General features: G+C 40.7%; 1 protein-coding gene across 1 annotated transcript in view; it reads right to left on the reverse strand.

Annotated features, from left to right (window-relative positions):
• Nucleotides 1–16,743, reverse strand: part of ADAMTS17 (ADAM metallopeptidase with thrombospondin type 1 motif 17) — a 192,554-nt gene that overhangs the window by 28,649 nt on the left and 147,162 nt on the right. The window contains exons 18-20 of the mRNA XM_059824030.1: nt 14,940–15,097; nt 10,474–10,633; nt 8,347–8,482 (exon numbers count right to left, since the gene is read on the reverse strand). Of these exons, the coding sequence (XP_059680013.1) occupies nt 8,347–8,482; nt 10,474–10,633; nt 14,940–15,097 (454 nt within the window). The remainder of the gene's footprint in view (nt 1–8,346; nt 8,483–10,473; nt 10,634–14,939; nt 15,098–16,743) is intronic.

Genomic DNA, 16,743 nt, shown 5'->3' on the forward strand with positions numbered 1-16,743 from the left:
GAAGATAAAATGAGTCAAGGCTGAAGGATGGGGTGGAAGAGTGCAATCAAAAGACATGAGGTCACTTTTCAGAGATTTGTAGCCTCTTATAACATAAAGCCATTACATGTTCTAGGGTAAATACTGCAGCCCATTAAATTTCATCTGGTTATTTCTGTCTCGAGCCCTGCAGAAGACCGGTGCCTGCAGGTTTGTTCTGTTCCACTAACTAAACATCCATGACGAATTCACACATGCACTCACTATCCACAGGGATTGTGTTACTTTTGTTCCCTCCCCAATGCTACAGTGAAATTAATTTCCCTGTTTTCACAATAATAGCTTGGATGTGACCAAAGACACATTTGCAGCAACACAAATTTTTCTGTTTTTGTTAAATCTGTTTTTTTAGAACTGGTTTTACTACTGCTGAATAAAGTATCAGAGGAAATTTGCTACTAAACAAGACATAGCTAGTCTGAAAAAGGACTTGTGACAGAAACTAATCTAAAGCAGTGTAATCTGAGGGTTCTATTTCTAATAGATTTTATTGTATACCTTTTGGTTTAATGTACATTGTTGCACTAACGTACAGGTGAGGGTAACTCCATGTCTAGTTAGCACTGGTTGTCTTTAGCACCAGTTTGTGATGCAAAATCATGTCAAAGTTGCTCTAAGTTTTCTAAGGCACCTGGGTGAAACTGGCTCTATTAATGTTAGGCAAAACTCAGACCAACTTGCAGTGAGGCCACAATTTCACATTGGATAATTTTAGCAAGGAGAACTGGAAAAGATTTCTGAGAAACAGTCACATGGAATTGACAGATATTTTTTGCTTACAGCTATCAAACTAAGTTCATGCTTGAATACGTAGAAGCAAGAAAACACTGTTTACAAATGGACTCATGATTTCCATGAAATACGCACACTGCAGAGTGTATTGCATCTTTCTCTCCCTACACGCTTCTCAAACTCTCCACCATATCTCTGCCACACTGGGGTCAAAATAGTATGGTGAATCTTGACTTTTGGGAACAGGTTGTGCCACACCCAGTCACTAGAAGGGATTTTTTTTGGAAAAAAGTACAAGGAATCTAGTAGAATAATACAGCTGCTGATGTCGAAAGTAGGACTCCAAGACTAACATTCCTGTCTGATTGCCTTTATAAACAGTGCTCAGTAATTTTCCAGTACAGTAGTCATTCTGCTAACAGACTTGCCAATTTTCACTCACCCGGGTTTCTTTTTTCTTTAGTTATTATAATTTTGACAGCTTTATTTTTTTTTTAATTTCCCACCAATTATAAGATCAGCCATAGGACAATGTTTTATAATTTACATGCACCTTGGGAAGTTTTTTTTAAATGGCAGACATTGTATTCTCCCTTCTCCCTCCCCCAAATCGAGCACTCAGTTTCTGAAGACTCAGTGTGGTCTTGGTGTGAGTAGGTGTCCTTCTTGCTGGCAGCTGCTTCGCTACACTAAAGCACAGTATATCAGCACTCTCAGAGCCCTTTTGCAGTGAGTTTTTGCACCTGCCCTGATCCATGGTTGGTGTATCTTTGATGGGGCAGCTGGAGTTCAAGGAAGGCAGTGCCTTTTCCTCACAGGATGCAAACAGTGTGAAGAGCATTACAACAGGCAGCAGTAGGACTGAATTTCACAATTAAATATTTTGCTACATTAGCCTGCTAATCCTTCTTTGTGGGTAAAGACTGCTTTTGGCCTGAAGAGCCTCAAACCAAAGACGCACAGATGATTTAACATTTTAAAACAAGACAATGTTCAACCATAAGGTTGTTGAGTCAAACATTGTAATGGGAAAACTGTGACGTAAGCTAGCCTGGGTGTTTACACCAAAGCTAAGAAACCTGTCTAATGACTCCATGTGAAAACGAATGCCAAATTGACTTCTGCTCTAGCAAGTCATCTTGAATTATTTGATGTAAATGCATTTAGCAGTAGCAAATAAGCCCTCCTCATTCTACTCTCTGTCTGTTCCCAAGCCTTCTCTCACTTCTTTTGCAGAGCTGCTTCATTGAGTTGAGTTGCTGGATCTGCTTGAAAATATCCTTTTGTCCTTCAGTAGCTAATTAACTACTGATTGCCTGTTGCTGTACTTGATGAATATCCTACAACCTGGAATGCATGCGATTTTGTCTCCTTCTAGTGGATGGTGATAACCAGACGTGCCTACAACAGGACACCAGCTACCCACTCACAAAGATGCCCAGAAGAGTCTCAGGCTTTCTGGTCTACAGCATTTGGCTTCTACTCCTGCAAGACCAGCCAGAGACCTGCTGCAGCTGCCCACCGCCGGCAGCCCAGGATGGTTTCCCTGAGGAGCAGCCACCAGGGCGCAGCATTGCCCGCTTGCTCAGCCGCCCGCAGCCACCGTGTCTTGCACAGTGTCCAGCACAGTCCTGGCAAATTCATTAAGCTCAAACTGATTCTAGAGATCCCAACTCCAGTTTTGGGAAGTACTTCAAAATGAGCTCTTACGTGGTGCCTCCTTGGATCAGAGGGTGCTAACATTACTATTTATGCCAGATTTCCAGACTAAAATGATTTGAAACCCTCCCCATGGCTGTTCCTTCTTTTCTTTTTTTCATGTAACCAAATTCAAAACACACCAAAGGAGATGTTTCTTAGCACAAGGCACAGATAAGGTTTTGAACTCGTTGCCATTGAACCTTACGGATGATAAACATTTGTACAGGTTCCAAAAGAGTCTGACTGCATTAATGGAAGAACATATCCATTTGGAACCATTACATGTCTAGCTCAGTCCCTTCAGTTAACAGACACTCCCAATATGTCCCTCCAGTTTAGTGTAATTTCCATACAGCCCTGCAAGTAATTTGCTAACGTTCTCAAGGAGTTTTCCATCACACTGCTCCCCCCCCCAATTCTACTATTTGCAAGACATTCACCTCACAAAATAAATTCAAAACCGTTCTGCTCCCCATCTACCTGTGATTCATGGTGCAAACAGACCAGAATCAGGGAGTCAGACTGATTTCTGTATTCTTGGACTGTTAAACAGGGCACTGTCACAGGTATATGGTGGAGTTTAAAGGGAGAGGTGGACTGTCAAACAGTAAGGGTCATACAGATAAGCACCATGAGCTTAAATGAGACTAGGAATCAAAGCAGTGGGCACTATCAACCATCACACACTGAGGCACCATGCTTTGAGAGGTCACTAGCCTTTCGGACAGGTCTGCAAGGTGCTGAGCCAGCTGGGGCCTTGGCTGACTCTTATAACTGGCTTCATTTTTGTCCCAGTGGGCATCACACTGCGGTGTGTGAGCCCTTGGAGAGTACGGTGTTGGATTCCAGTCCACGGATGGAAAAGTGAAAGGGGAATAGAAGAAAGAAAGAAAGAAGCAATCCATGTAACCACAGGCCTGACCTCAGCAGTGTGCCAGTTTTTAGAGCGGATTTGGAGGGAAACAATAGTCAAGGACATTGTGGTAAATGGAAAATAGTACAAAATGCAACATAGGTTTCCTCCAGGCAAAACTAATTGGGTGCATTTCTTTGATTAAAATAACTGCTTTTCCAGACAAAGGAAATGTGGTAGATTTAATCTATTTGGTTATCAGTAAAGAACTCCTTTTGCTGCACTGAAAATGCTTATATAAGTTGGAGAAACTGGTGATATGCTGGGAAATGTGGATATCAATGCGTAAATTGTATGGTAGGTGAGAGCTGGCCACAGTGTAGTGCTGTAAAGGAATATCAGGTATGAAAGGAATTTAGATTAGTTGCCAGTGGACTTCCTGAAAGATCTGTCTTGCATTTGATCTAATTTAGTACGTTCATTAATGACCTTGGCACAAAAAAGAAGAAAACTGCTGAAAAATTGGGGAAAATGCTGACAATACAGTCTAGAAGCATTGTCAATGCAACAGAGCATTAGGATGTCATACAGGAAGAACTGAATAACCTTGAGTACTGCAATAACAGAGATAGGATGAAAATTAATAGCATACAGTGGAAGATTGCTTAGGGACTAATAACAAGCATTTCTGTGTTAAAGTAGGATTCATATGTTGAAACAAATGAGGAGGAAAACATCTACAATGACTGTAAGCCACAAATATGGTGCAGCCATGAAAAAAGCAAAGCATGTATCAGGAGAGCTACTGCCAATGAAGACAGGAGAGTATGAATGCAACTGTGTAAGGGCTAGATTGGACTGAGGCTGGGATTCTCCATACAACTCTGGTCACCTGTGCACTCAGATTATGAATTTAAATAACGTAAATTAGAGCACTAGTAAAGAAGGTGACCAAGGTGACCAGAGGAATGAAGAATTGATGCACAGTCTCTGATCCAATAAGAAGTTAAAGAAAAGTAAAGGATTTAGCCCAGCAAAATGATGGAAGGAGGAGATACGCTGGTTTGCTGTATCATATGGCACTTAGCCCAAGGCAAAGAGCTAAGGAGGGAAAATACTATATAAGCAAGGGAACAGAGCTGATGCAAGAACAAATGGCTGAAACATAACAATGAAAAATTAAGGCTGGAAATAAAAGATCCTGACCCACATGAACAGCAAGGTCACAGGACAGCCTTCCAGTGAGGAGACTGTGGAGCAAAATCAGTTTATGGAAAGGAGTCTATGACATGCTGCTGGTAGCAGCAGAAAACCAACCCTTTCAAGTCCTAAACAGTGAAAAGAAGGGCTCATGTCTCCTGTGGTTTTCTGTAGATGAAGGCAGGGATTTCTGGATTTTATGTTGCTGCTAAGCATCTGTGTAGGAACACCACATATTCAGCAGGTCCCTGAAAGAACTCAACCTGTATTAAAATCTGTAACAGCAAAGAGGAGGAAAATTAACAGTGTTTGCATACAGGCCATTACAAGTCTAACAGTTGGGAAATTTCATGTGTTTTTGGTTCTTATCCTGCATTAGAGGGGAGCAGTTTCATATTCATAGACCCAACCATACATGCTGAAGTGTGTGGCCACTGGCCGACCTATGTTTTCAGTAATAACAGCTGATGTGATCTGTGATTTCTGAGTCTTGTGCCAACATGAGTGCTGGGTTTGCCTATATATTTGGGTTGGTGTTCAGCATGCTGGAAACAACCCATACGCACTGCATGCAAGAATCCAGATTCCATCTGGTTACAGCAGGGTTTTGTAAAAAATATCTAAAGAGCTAGGCAAAGGATTAGAATAAAGAGGTGCTAATAGGGTGCAGTTGGGACAGGAAAGGAAGCTGTAAAGAATTTAATGGAAAAAGAGGGTCAAGGAACATAAAAAATAAAATAGGAAGAAAAAGAGGCATTTTTTTAAAAGGTGAAAGAGTAACAATAATAAAGAATGAAAGATTCTTTTATTTTTGCCAGTTTCAACAAAACCCTTAAGAAAATTCTCTTCTCTGACGTTTAGTTTTAAAACATGTCAGTGTATCCAATCCTTTTTTCAATCCTACTTTGTTTTTTTCAGATGCTGGGTTGCAGTTGCAGAGCTCTAATCTTCTCCTTGGCCTCATGAAACTACTGTCCCCTGCCCCACGTTATTTGGCTCTCCCAAGAGGTGGCTGAAGTTCAAAGGGATATATAATTTGCAAAGCACTTTGGGATTGTGCTGGAAGAAAAACACTGTTATTAATATCATACCCTTTTTTTTTTCTCCAAATAACTTTATATATATAATGTGGGTTATTATTTTTTTATTTTTATTACAATCTCAACAGCAATAGCCTCCTCCTCTTCCTCCATTTATACAACATGATCTCACCCCGTCCCAAAGAGTTTGCAATCCAGATTATACACGGATTGAGAGAGGAAGCAAAGGGACAGTGTAGGATAGTGAATTGAAGTCACATAGCACATCCAAAAGAGAAACAGAGACTGAGTGTCCTATGACCCAGTCCTGTGCTGGCCATAAGACCCTTCCCCTAGAGATAAATTCTCTGTAAGGTGATTCTTTTAGATTTTGAGTAGAAATGTAAATGTAGATCAAAACGCACAAGACAGAGCAGGTTTACTACAGAAAGGAAAGCATTGTTCCTTCTTCTACACTCAGGTAAAGGGCTTAGGTCTGAGTGGAAACGGGAAAGGACCTTATTGTAACAAGATGCTACAATAATTTTACTTGAAACCCTAAAACAAATTCAGGGCTCATAAAAAAAGCATTGACATGGTGAAAGAGAATGGTTTCTTTAAGATGTTCTTGGTCAGAGAATATGCTAAGCATGCATTTCTAATATCTGGGTGGGCAAACGCAAGTGGAAATTTAAATTCTACAGAGGCACAGAGAATGTGCTTCTGAAAATGTTTCCAGTCAAAAGCATGTTAAGTGTGAAAGTGTGGTCTACACGGAGGGAGAGAGAGAGTGTGGTCTATCAGATCATCAGCAAGGATTTTGTGGCCTTTCTGGATTCTAAGCACATTTGGTGTTTGCTGTCATTGCTCTGACAAAAAATGGACCAATGACAGTGTCACTGTGCCAGTGCTAATTGCTCCTGGGGAGAACTGTGCTAAATTGTGGCTATAAATTGCCTGATAACTCCATACAAAAGAAGAGACACCTTGGAATAACATTATGGGCTGGACCTGAATCCACAAAAGGATCTGGATACAGGAACAGGGTATTCCTTTCTCAGAAGGTTTTGTGTGATTTAATCTAACCCACTGTCACTGCCCTGGACAGGCAGCAATGTCATGGTGAAAGAGTGCAACAAAGCGGAGACTTCACCAAGGCTCAGGGTCATGGAGATCCCATTAAGAAACAGCACTGTGGGTCTTACAGCTCTAATAGACCTGATGGCCAAGACCTCCCTTCGTTGCTCTCAGATAGTAGAGGCAGAAGCTGCCCACTTCTTCCCGAGCTCTGTAAGCTGCTTTTCTTCATCTCTGCCACCTGGAACCCCTGCATATACCTGCCTGGGCTCACTCCAGCCTCCTCACAATGGCTTCACAAAAGGTCTAAAAGAAATATTTCATGCCAGCACAGAAACACAAGCAGATGCTCCTTGTTTCTTTCTTTCTGAGAGAATGGCATGACAGAAATCCCAGCATCACTGAATTTAGGAAACTCCCTCATGGAAATGACAGTTATTACCTTGAAGTCATTGGGAGTTTGGCTGTCCTTACAGACCTAGAAGCACACGGGGTATCTCATTACACCTTTCAGTACCACTGAAAGCAGTATGGCCACAATATTGTACAGGAGCAGTAACAGGCAGTGCAGACAGAAAATGAAACCTGAAACAGCCTAGCCTTATTGATGGATTACCTGACACTGGATTTCCCTGCTTCAGGGCACTTTAATCAGACTGCAGGTCTAATTAGAAGGAAGTGTGCTGTTTCTCATTTTCCCTAGTGCTTCGGCCAGCAGGATTAGCTTTGTAGGTATGTTTCCCTGGCTTGTCTGATTATACAAGATGCAACAGCTAGCAGGTTGTTTTGAACATCCTTTTTTAGATATTGTTGAGCTTTATCCTGAATTGTTTCTATGTTCTAACCATTATCAAAAGTGGCACGTCTACATTACTCCACAATGCTAAATATTACTGCAGAGCAAGAGTGAACTTTTTCGTTACCAAACAACCTGAACAAATTAATTTGCTTTCCTGTATTTTGTCATTTTTGCCAGAAACGTCTTTTTTTATACAAAGCAGATCAAAATTAATTTAGCTAAAACTGCTCGCCAAATTAAAAAGAGAGCTTTTTATTACTTTTAGAACGTATTACTATTAGATCTCTAATTACTCCTACTGATGCAGAAAAGCACCCTCACAGAGGAAAGCATCTAAAATGTGTTTCATCATAATTTCTTGACTTCAGCAAGATGCAGGTATGTTTCCAAAACTACGCAGGTGTTGCTAGACACTGTACAAACTTCACATGAAGAGACACTTCTTGCCTAGAGATTCCCAGTCTGAATTATGCTAATACAGATCAGCATGCAACACAGCAGGTCAGCTGTAGTAGCTTAAAGGCTGTGGGTTGTTGGCAAGGTTTTTTGTAGCAGTGTTTGACCCTACTTTGTGCTGATTCAAAAAAAAAAGTTAGATATGTAGTCACTGCACTCTTGTCTAACTTTGTACTGCAAGTTGCTCTGTCACCCAGAAGGCAGCCAAGGGGAAAAGAAAACCATCCCCAAACAATGCATGAAGGCAGCTTGCATGGAATCTGGCCTTACTGGCCACAAATTTAATGGACTCTGAGGTAATGAAAATCTGACCTGCTAAACAAAAGGAAATTAATATTATAGCTTGTTACTATGGTTAAGAATGTGTCCCCTTTTAGACATTTTCACTGTGTTCACCAGATGGAGTCTTTGGAAATGGGGGATTTGCGAAGGAAAAGGATACGGGGTTTTATTATTTTTTAACTTCTTACCGTGACTGGCAGGGGTGTGTGTTACATTTTCTGACCTGGGGCTCGGGGCGATTCACTCGTTGGCAGTCACTGTCATTCACCAGTGTCATGGTCTTGTTAATAATTCGAGTACAGGACACAATGGTTTTCCGTTCACCTACAAGTCAAATAAAAATCAACTCTGAAAAAGGAGATCAGTGGCTAATAACAAAACCATGTCAACTCGTTAACCAAAACTCAAAAGCTAGGAGCTCCCTACTATCTCTACAAGATGTAAGCTACACAGACCCACAACATCTGCAAGCAATCTTATTTCCCACTTCTGTCTTACCTTTGTACTGTTCTGGTTTTGGTTTTTTTTTTTTTTTCAGAAAAGCTACAAATCTTTCCGCAATAATTGTGAAATTGACTGCTTCACAGGAACAACACATTAGGCTTTCTCTTTCTAGTGTTTAACGTGGAAACGATCTTGAAAACAATTTGCTTTCATTCTGGTTCCTCCTCCACAGGCAGCTGTGCCCTGTAATCACCTAGGTCAGATGCTCCAGCTATGCAAGCTGAAGCCACACAACCATCCACCCCTCAGTGACTGATAATGACAGGACAGCTGCCTCTCGCTGCTCTCCATTCAGGAAGAGTCAGGTTAAAAAGGAGTGACCCGGGTTTAAGAGTAATAAACTGGGCTTGTTCGAACTTCACAAGGAGGTGAAACTAAGCCACCAAAATATATTATTTCTGATCTTCTGGTCCTCTAGATATACTACTTTAGAAACCCTGCCAGTAGGAGACATCCCAAGAGTAGTCAGCATTTCTCACGTAAACTGTCTGTGCATCAGCAGTTTCACCGAGATGCAGCAGTGTGGCCCTCAGGGTTCAGTCTTCCACTGTGTGACATCAGGAAAGCTGTGCCCCAGGGGGGCATGACAATGACCAGATGTGACAAGGAAAATGCCATCCCTGCACCATATGACTCTGCCTTACTGCTAATTATTTTGGTTTCTCAGCTCCTCTTCTTAACCCTGAGTCTGCATCAAATTGAGTTTATTCATGATCTGCAGCAGATAATAAAAAATAACTCAAATTCTGTTCATAAAAAATTTGTAAAAGTCTATCTGGAAGGTAAAAGGCCCTTCCCAGCTTGGATAAGCAGCAAAAGCATCTGACAACCAAGGTATAGGAGATCAATTGCCATCCAAGCTATTGCTAGTGGGAGCCAAGTTGCCCAGTACTGATTTGATTCAAATATGTGGCAGGCTTGCAACACAAATCAAAAGAGACACAAACAAATTTCCTACTCATTCATGTAAGGGTTTAATGGCTCTAAGAAATTCTATGGTTTTAAAACGTGAGTTTTTAAAGAAAAAAATAAATCCATGGTTTCACTACACTGAGGGCAGTGAGCCTGCAAATGTGAAGATGAGCGCTCTTCCCTTGTGTCATATAATATGATAAATAATTGGGACTGCTGGTGAAGAAAGACTGTCCAGAATGCATGGAAATGATCCATTTTCCTCAGGAAAAAAACTACTTCTTCCTTCCAGCACTGAAAATTCGATGGACAGTGGCTGACAAACCAGTCTCTGGTTTCACAGGCATCAATTCCCCCCAGGGTTTCAGCAAACCTGTCTCAGCACATCCTAGGGATCATGTGAAAAGTGTGATTTGCAATGTGTGCATGTAATCCCAGGAAGTCCACGCCACATCAAGAGCTCTGACACAATCTCCAGGAGTTCTCACAGCAGCACTGCCCCCGTTTCATCCCTGGGGAAGGAAGTGTCTTTCAGTAAACATGCTGGAACACCTGTGAAAACTCTGCTCCAAGAATGTGACAGAGGCTTGAGATATGGGGCTGCACACGGCGCCTTGAGCCATCCATGGAGCACTAATCCAGGTGCAGTTCCAGCCTACGGTAACGAGCCGACAAAGCAGTGTCCCTGCCAAAATGCTGGGTGAAAATTAACTGTGGGGATGTGGATGATAGCTGGGAGAGCTGGTGAGAATGAGCTCTCGTTGGAGTTAATTATGGCAACATCCCATGGCCAGTTTTCTTCATGCTTTGGCAACACTGTCTTCTGAAGGCACATCTCTAATGGCTGGTGTCTGCAAACACCATACAGCAAGTCCCACCAAGCTTCCCAAAGGCCTTACCTCCTCCACACTGCACACTGCACCCTTCCCATCCGCTGTGTGTCCAGATGTACAAAGAATCCTGTTGCTTTTCTGGCTCGCTTCTGTTTTCAGCAGTATAGTTTACAGGAATGGTGTATTCATAATGAATTCCATAATTCTGGTCATGAAATAACAGCACCTGGTTCAGCAGGAAAAGAAAGGCTGTTACAACACAGTGTGTACTGGGAAAGCCAACAGACTGCAGACACAGTAATGCTGGAAATGCTGTTTTAGGCCAATATTTCTAAAATATAAGTACCTCATGAAAGGCAACCAAATCTTTATCTAGAAACCTGAAATTAACAGTGGTATCGGCAAAACAGAGCATCTGCGGGAGCAATACCTGCTCATGATTTGTGAATATTTAAAACAGTCATGGAGATGTCTAAACCTGGAATTAGGTGCATAATTTTGTTTAAGCCTTAAATATGATCAGCAGGCCACTGGCTATCTAAAGAGGAATAGTAAAGCAACAGGAAGCATTAAATCAGCAGTTTTCATATAACAACTGTTTTAATGACCATCTAGAGTTAAAAAGTCACTCATCATACCTATCCTACCCTTCTTTTCTAGAAAGCAAGTTGTCTGCAAGCCTCATGCAGAGATTCAGGCTTATGGTTGGTGACCTTTGTAAAGAATGGGGAAGTTCTGGGTTAACAATGTACCGTTTATGGATCACGGTCCCGGGCAGCCTGCTCTACACTACCCTGCATGAGCAGGGGGTTTGGATAAGACAACCTCCCGAGTTCCCTTTCGACTTCAGCCATTCTGTGATTCTGTGAGCTGCAGCATTTACTGTTGCATTTGAGTTGGCCTGCAGCAGTCCATAGTTTGAAGGCAGAAATGTTTATTAACACATCTCAAGGAACAAGGTGATCCTTCTCAAAGCAAAAACAACTAATGCAAAAAAAAGTCACATGCCTCCTTGGAAATGTGGCACTCAAAGTGAGTGTGACTATTCCTGCTGACATGCTGTAGGAGCAGGATTTTATTGTCTCAGAAACCTGAGGATGACAAGGAAGAGTCGTATCATACAGCTGCTGGCAACATATGTATTTTCATACCCTGCATATTGCTAGAGGAAGGTGAAACCTTCTTCCAACAGCAGGCTGATTATTTCCTGTGGAGTCACGTGTGATGTCGCTAGTGTTATTACTCCAAAATTCACTGACTATTAAAAAAAGGCAGAGGAACAGGGAAAAATGCTTAAATTTTCACCACAGGTAGATGACAATTCTATTCCTGTTTCGATTTACATGTTGGGCTTTATTTGGCTCTCACTTTCACTGGCTTGAGTCAGAAGTGTCTAGAAGATACCCAATGGAGTATGAGGTCCATGGAATCTGAGTTACCGTGCTATTAACAAATGCCATAGAAGTACTATGGTAATGCTGAGGGTGTGGCTTTAGACTTACTTATACTTATTATCCCATAATCTCAGCAGCATTAGACAGGTGAATTCTGCTGGCTCTTGTCACCTACTGAAATAGGAGCAGCACCTTAACAAATAAGGTATTTTAAGTAGGGCTATCATAAGTGAAGCAAGCAGCTGCCCAATTAAAAAATGCCAATTTTGCAAATGCTATTTTCTCCGAACAATAATTGTTTCCCATTCAGATAGGCAGAAATCACTCCTACTTAAGCAATAATCTCACTAAAGCTGTCATAATCTCATTTAACCAAAAAAATAACCATATGTGCTGAAAGAAGGAGTCCAGCTTGCAGCCACTGACATCCTGGAGATCTGTGCAGTGAATGCTGTGGGGTTAAATAAACTCAGCACCCATGAGTTGCTCTGCACAGTGCATAACCCTGGGCAGAAAAGCATCTTCCAGAAAATGTGGGGAACAAAGATAAGATTTTGCTTCAGCTACAAAGGGAGCCTTACTACCAGAACTGAATACCAAGGTTGAAACTAGCCAGCCATCATTACAATTTCAAAGATTAACCTTTTTTTTTAACACAATTTGAAATACCAGGCAGTCAGAGGCAGAGAACGCAAGACCTGCTCTGGCTTTCTTTAAGTGCATGAGATACAAACAGCTGATTTTACAGAATTAATCAGTCAGTCTTGTCTAAAGCATCTTCATGGTCTAGGAGTGTTTGGTTGTCCTCTGTTGCCAAGAGGAGGTCTAGCTCAGGCCTAGTTACACAAACATTAATTTCTCCAAGAAATATACTTACAGCAATGCACTTGGAGAAATGCCTCCAGTATTAAAAACCAGCTCCTAAAAAGAAATCCTTATTATCTCAATATGGGTGCAAGACTAGTGAATCTAAAGGCCCATATGAAACCAATTTCATGCAATTTTGTAGCCATATATAATTGGTGTGTGTGTGTATGTGTGTATAATTGGTTTCAAATGCAGGTCACAATGGATTGACTGAAGCTTCTGGCTCTTTGTCAGTCCAGTGTATTCCACCACTGTTTGAACAACAGTTTTATATTTAGAGGTAACTTGTAACCATCCTGCCTTTCTTGCATTGAAAGAATGAAACCCACTACCCTGTATCAAGGAAAAGATTAATATCTGATTTGCAGAAAAGACTTCACGTGTGCTTTGTTTATGACTGGCAGTGATTTTAAGCCACATGTTTTTTTAATCGTCTGGTAACTTTTACTTTCCTCCTTTTTAATCATTTCTGGGGTGGAAGGTGAAGAAAGAAAATTTCCTCTGCTCATATCTGCTGCAAATGCAGTCTGTACCTACAAAGGATACTCATGGAGAACTTCATAATCACTAGTTTCCTATGTTAGTTACTTACTCTGTAACGAAGAAGAATTGAGTATTTCTTTAAAAATAAAGCTACTGATGCTGAAGATCACAAAATGCTGCTACCAGATTCTACTGCAGTACACCTCAGCCAAGTAACACCCTGGAAGGTTCCAAGAGCTGGCAAAGGAACCCTGCGCAGCATCGTCACAAACGGTACTGTGTAACTCCTTTTTCTTACATGAGGTTAGGAAGACCTTGGCAGTACAAGATACTTTGTCAGAGTCCTGGTTTCAGGAGGGAAGACTTGTGTTAAGGCCAAAGTCAAGCAGAAGCTGATTTTTCTGATGATGAAGAAGGCTCCTGTATACACTTCCTTTGTGTGGGGAGACCTTGAATTACATGGCCAAGTCAGGAAGGTGCTGGTGTGCCCAAACCTGCACCGCTGACTATTTCAGTAGTAACCTCTTTGAATCCAGCTTTACACTGGTCTGTATGTGAACCTGGTAAACTCACTCACTTGTCTGAGAAAGCAAAGACAAAACACCTCATGTTCCTATGCAGCATATTTTGACACAGAGAAAGTACTGACCAAGTGGAGTATTCCTATTATTTTTTTGTGTGTGTGTGAAAAGTTCAAGCAACTTTTGAGCTTTTCAAACTGGCCGTGAAATATTGCACAATGAGCACCAGCAAGCCAAAAAATTCAGGTGAGGAAAGGGAGAGACTTCGGATTTTTAGCAGTGCTTACAGATAGCCTTCAGTGAACAAACATGGCAAAAAGTCACAAGGAAAAGAAACAGTACACAGAAAAAAGGAATTGGATAAAAATGTTACAGGAAACAATGCATACATTAAAATACTTTATGCTTGTATGCAAACCTCACTATAGAAACTGTAAAGCTTTCTGCAGACTTTCAACTAGTAACACATATACAAGCCAGGCATTATTACAGCTATCTTACAAATAGAAACGTTAAGGTTACTACCAACATTAAGGGACTGGCCTATGAGACACCCCGTCACCCATTAGTGACAGGACTGGGACTACAATCCTGTTCTTACCCCTGTGGACTTCTCACTCATGTTCTCATACAGCAGCCATACGACTGTTTATAAAATGACATGCCTGGTTAACAGAAGGACTATGTTGAACATTAGGAAAACTTTCAAGAACACCTTAAAATACATAAAATTTAAAAAACAATATAAAGAAAACATGGAACATTTCTGTGTGTAACTAAGTCACTATAGAGGGTCAAATTCAAAGGTATCATCTGTACATCCCAAATCTGCATCTCTTCTGTTAGAGCAACAGTGTATTTAAATGCAGAATATGTTCTGGCATCAGCTGAGAAGATATTTCGGCAAATATCCTTTCATATGTGTGAGCAGGTATGTCCATGAAATAAAGAAGGCCACTGGAAACCTATGTCCTCTAGAATGGACCTGTCACATTGTCTGCAATACATTACAGGAGTAATCCGTACTGGAAACGAGCCTGCTGGGACACTGAGTGTTCTCCCAGAATAGAGCATCATTCATTTTTAAATAGGGAGCTGGGTTTCTCCGGCCTTTGCAATGCTGCAAAAGAATGCAAAGAGAGGCACTACAGCATACCTTTAAAAAACTCTGGTGAGGAAGCAAACAATCAAAATTTAACTTTCAGTTAGGATATAAAATCTTTATGTTGCATCACTTAAGAAACACAAACAAAGGAGATAAAGTTACCATCAAGTGCAGTGGTATTTTAGTTGGTCCTTTGGCAGAGATTTTCTCCCACAGACCCCTTCGCACGTACCGGACAGTAGTGCCTGCGATCTGAAACTCACCAGGAAGCTCAATTTTCCAGTCGCTGTTAATGGATCTCTTACTGGAATCTTTTAAAGCTGGAATGAATCAAACATCATGGAATGTAAGCGAATTTGTAATTACAATATAGACTATTGAGCTTCTGTCTCAGTGCTGACATACAAGATGCAGTAGCCTTGTAATGGATGTGAGTTAAAAAAAAAAAAGTATAATTTTAGCTGACTCATCATAATGTTTCTAACTTGGGCATATTCTGTATTTCGGTTGATGAAGGCATTTCTAATTACATTAACATTGCTATGAAGTAATAATAATGTCATATAAACTGGTCTTGCTAAGGTTTTACTACCTAAAATTATTACGTTCTGCTTTCCAAATAAGCACTGTTCTCCAGTTCCAAAACTTCGAGGCATTCTCTGTGCCATTCCACTGCCAGAAAATTTAAAGGGATGAAAAAAGACTGTGTAGAAGGAGTTACAAAGGAAATAAAAGGAAGGAAAGATAACTACTCACCATCCTTGAAAAAATACCAGTAATTTAGGACTGAATGGCAGAACTCTTCCACAGTTTGCCCTATTTCAGGAGCATGTCCAAAACCCACACATGCTCATGGCATATTGTTGAATCCAGTTATGTATACAGCTCTGCTTTTGCAAAGGAAAGCTTGCACAACTGAAACGTTTTTCTTTGATTTTCAGTGAAGAGATTTAATTTGGATTTAAAAGTAATACTAAAATTCTGCAGCATTGTGCTAACAAGCAAGAACCACAAAGTAGAAGTGACTGACTAGGGAAGCGCAAAATTTACTAGCCCATTTTCCTTATCCAAGCTGAGCAGAGTGCAGATTGTAAACAGAGAGCATAATCAGAGAACAATCAGTTAGAGACATAATTCTTCTTGGAATAATCTAAATATTATTTGTCAAAGGTTACATGGGAAACATGTAGGCATGTATGTAAAATGAACATGCCTGGAATATCTGGTATATTGGAAATTAACACTTAGATCACTTTAAGGATTATTGTCAAATCTAACTATTTAGATTTTAATCTTAGAAAAATGGATAGTACCATAAATTCGGGCACGTATACCAAATTGGCAGACATGATGTAAGAATCTAATACCACAGAGTAGCTGCTTGACTATGACCTGAACATAACTTGTGGTGCAACACTTACATACCTGCAGTATTATACTCTTACAGATTATTAAAACTGGTACTTGGGGTGAAATAGTATGAGAGCACCAGTGGCCATAAACCGAAGTCTGGTTTGCAAGGCAAGATCTGTATATTTTTATGCAGACTGCCCATCCTGAGACTGACCAAAGTCTGGCAGCAATTGGGTTCAAAGATTCTCATTCAGATAGCATATAAGGAAACCTATTCTGATCTTCAAGCATTAGCATAAAATTCATAGATCATTTATCTCTAAACTCTCCTTCCAAATGTAGCAAGACAACTTTGCTTTTTTTTTTAGTTTTCCTACGCTTTCCTTGAGAAAAAGATGAATGAAATCTCTGTATTGATACACATGTAAAGATTTGCAAGTGCAAAATGGAACTGTTCCTGAGTTTGTGTGTGCTCTATAATGCAAACTTCGAACAAGTTAACATTTAGCTGTCATAGTTGTAAAGAGAAGTCAAGTTACAGAGCAGAGACTGGTCAGTGGACAGAATGGGAACTTGGCAAATCAGCTTAATACCCCCTTGTGCTCAAGCCTGG

Source organism: Gavia stellata, chromosome 13 (genome assembly GCF_030936135.1).
Source record: "Gavia stellata isolate bGavSte3 chromosome 13, bGavSte3.hap2, whole genome shotgun sequence".
NCBI classification, from domain to species: domain Eukaryota; kingdom Metazoa; phylum Chordata; class Aves; order Gaviiformes; family Gaviidae; genus Gavia; species Gavia stellata.